Raw genomic sequence first — 2,034 nt, forward strand, 5'->3', positions numbered from 1 at the left:
GAGGACGGGTGATGAGAGCCAGACGCATGGTGCCCATTCTCTAGTTCGCGCAGAGCCAGCCGGTGCCTGGGCAGCTCACCAGACATCATGATGAGGAGCAAGCTATACAGCATCATCTGTGTGAGAGGAGGCAGCTTGCCCACCTGTGCCATATGTGCCCATGTCTGCACCACCTTGTGCCCACATCTGTGTGCCAGGGCAATGGCCTAGCTAACCGCCTCCTTCTCTCCCTTCCCAGGCTCCCCTCTCAGTGACAGCCAACAGAGGGCACCACAGCGCAGAGATGAACCCCACCGTTGGCATCGCTGTCATCCTGACAGGTACAGCTGGCAGACACACATCCCCTCCCTTCTCTCCAGCGAGCTCAGCCCAGAGCAGCCAGGCAAGGGCCAGGAGGCTGCATGGGCCTCCCTGGTGCTCACTGTTCCCTGTCCAAACCCCTGCTTGCCTCCCACAGTGCTCCAGGCTGCCCACTGCCAGATGATCAAGGACCTGAGTGCCTGCCTGCTGGGCCAGAGCCTCCGAGTGGACTGCCGTTATGAGAACAAAACCAGCAACCCCCTGACCTATGAGTTCAGCATCACCAAGGACAACAGGAAGCACGTCATCCATAGCACCATCAGTGTCTCTGAGAACATCTACCGGAACCGAGCCAATGTCACCATGCACAAGAACCTGGTGTGCCTCCACCTGCAGAGCTTCACCACCAGCGATGAGGGTGTCTACATGTGCGAGCTGAAGGCCACCAATGACTACACTGGCAACCAGATAAAGAACATCACTGTCATCAAAGGTGAGATGGGCAGCGGCACCTGGTCTCAGTCCCTTCTTCCCACCTGCTCCTTGGCTTCACAGGTCCAGCAGATAAAACCACAACCCCCTATAGTGTCCCCAAACCCACCCTAAGCCCATAAATGTTTCCCAAACCTTACATGACCTTCCCACTGCAAACAGAGCCGTCCGCCCCACAGATGGCCTCCCTCTGCTCCATCTTAGACTGCTTCTCTTGGGGTCTGCCTCCGGCACATTGGCCAGGTGTCCTTCTGTAGGCGATGCTTTCTAGTCAGCCCCAGCAGAGAGGACAACTCTGCTGGTGGAGGACTGCAGAGGTATCTGGTCTAGGGCAGGAGCACAGTGGGGATTTTCCATGCTTACATCCTGCAGGAGCAGTCCTCCAGCTGCAGTCCTTCACCTTACCCGGTGCCCCTCCCCTTGTCACCGCAGTCAGGCATAGGCAGGGTTGTTATGCTTCCCAGGGTCCCTATGCCCCCCAAGCTTTGCTGCTACATGGACACAAGGAGGGAGGGGAAGCAGGCAAGGGGCCAGCATGGGATTTGCTGCATTTCTGTGGCAGAGAAAAGCAAGCAGCTGAGTCGCAGCACCCGTGACAACACACAGCCTGATCCCTGTTCCTGAGGGATTTCATTGCAGCTTTTCTCTCCCTCCCTGTTCCCTCTCCACAGACAAACTGGAGAAATGCGCCGGCTTCAGCCTCTTGATCCAGAACACCTCGTGGCTCCTGCTGCTTCTCCTTTCCCTGCCTCTCCTGCAAGCCGTGGATTTCGTGTCTCTGTGAAAGGAAATGCACGCACACACGCACGCACGCACACACACACACCCAAGAACACACGCACGTATGCACACACCGAGTACCCCAGCAAACTCGCCTCCCCCATCCGAACACAGCTCTTGGAACGAGAAGCTGAACCATTTGGAACAAGTGAAACCTCTCTCTGTGTTCTCTCTATATAGCCGTATATCTAACGCTAACAACCATCCTGTGCCGAGACCCACCATCACCGTACACATGCCCTGCTCTGAAGCATGTGGCTCTGCTAGGCAGCGTTGCTTCTCCCATCGTACCTCCCTGCTTGGTAGGCTGTCTGGTTTGCTCCTGCTGGCAGCCCTGGAGCCTCAGCCCTGCACAGCCCGCTTCTCCCATCCCTTTAACTTTTGGGGTTTGCCTGTTCTCAACTGGGGAAAGACAGCTGGATTGGCAGGTAAGAAAGAGAGATGATGAAAGAGCATCTGGAG

The 2,034-nt window shown here is 56.6% G+C and overlaps 1 protein-coding gene across 1 annotated transcript; it reads left to right on the top strand.

Annotated features, from left to right (window-relative positions):
• Positions 1-240: 240 nt before the first annotated feature.
• Positions 241-1,733, top strand: THY1 (Thy-1 cell surface antigen). The gene is made up of 3 exons (XM_010137002.1): positions 241-320; positions 458-793; positions 1,464-1,733. The coding sequence occupies exons 1-3, from the start codon at positions 284-286 to the stop codon at positions 1,574-1,576; spliced, it is 486 nt and encodes a 161-aa protein (XP_010135304.1). The 5' UTR covers positions 241-283; the 3' UTR covers positions 1,577-1,733.
• Positions 1,734-2,034: the final 301 nt, after the last annotated feature.

The sequence above is a fragment of the Buceros rhinoceros genome, unplaced genomic scaffold (genome assembly GCF_000710305.1).
Source record: "Buceros rhinoceros silvestris isolate BGI_N320 unplaced genomic scaffold, ASM71030v1 scaffold43755, whole genome shotgun sequence".
NCBI lineage: Eukaryota > Metazoa > Chordata > Aves > Bucerotiformes > Bucerotidae > Buceros > Buceros rhinoceros.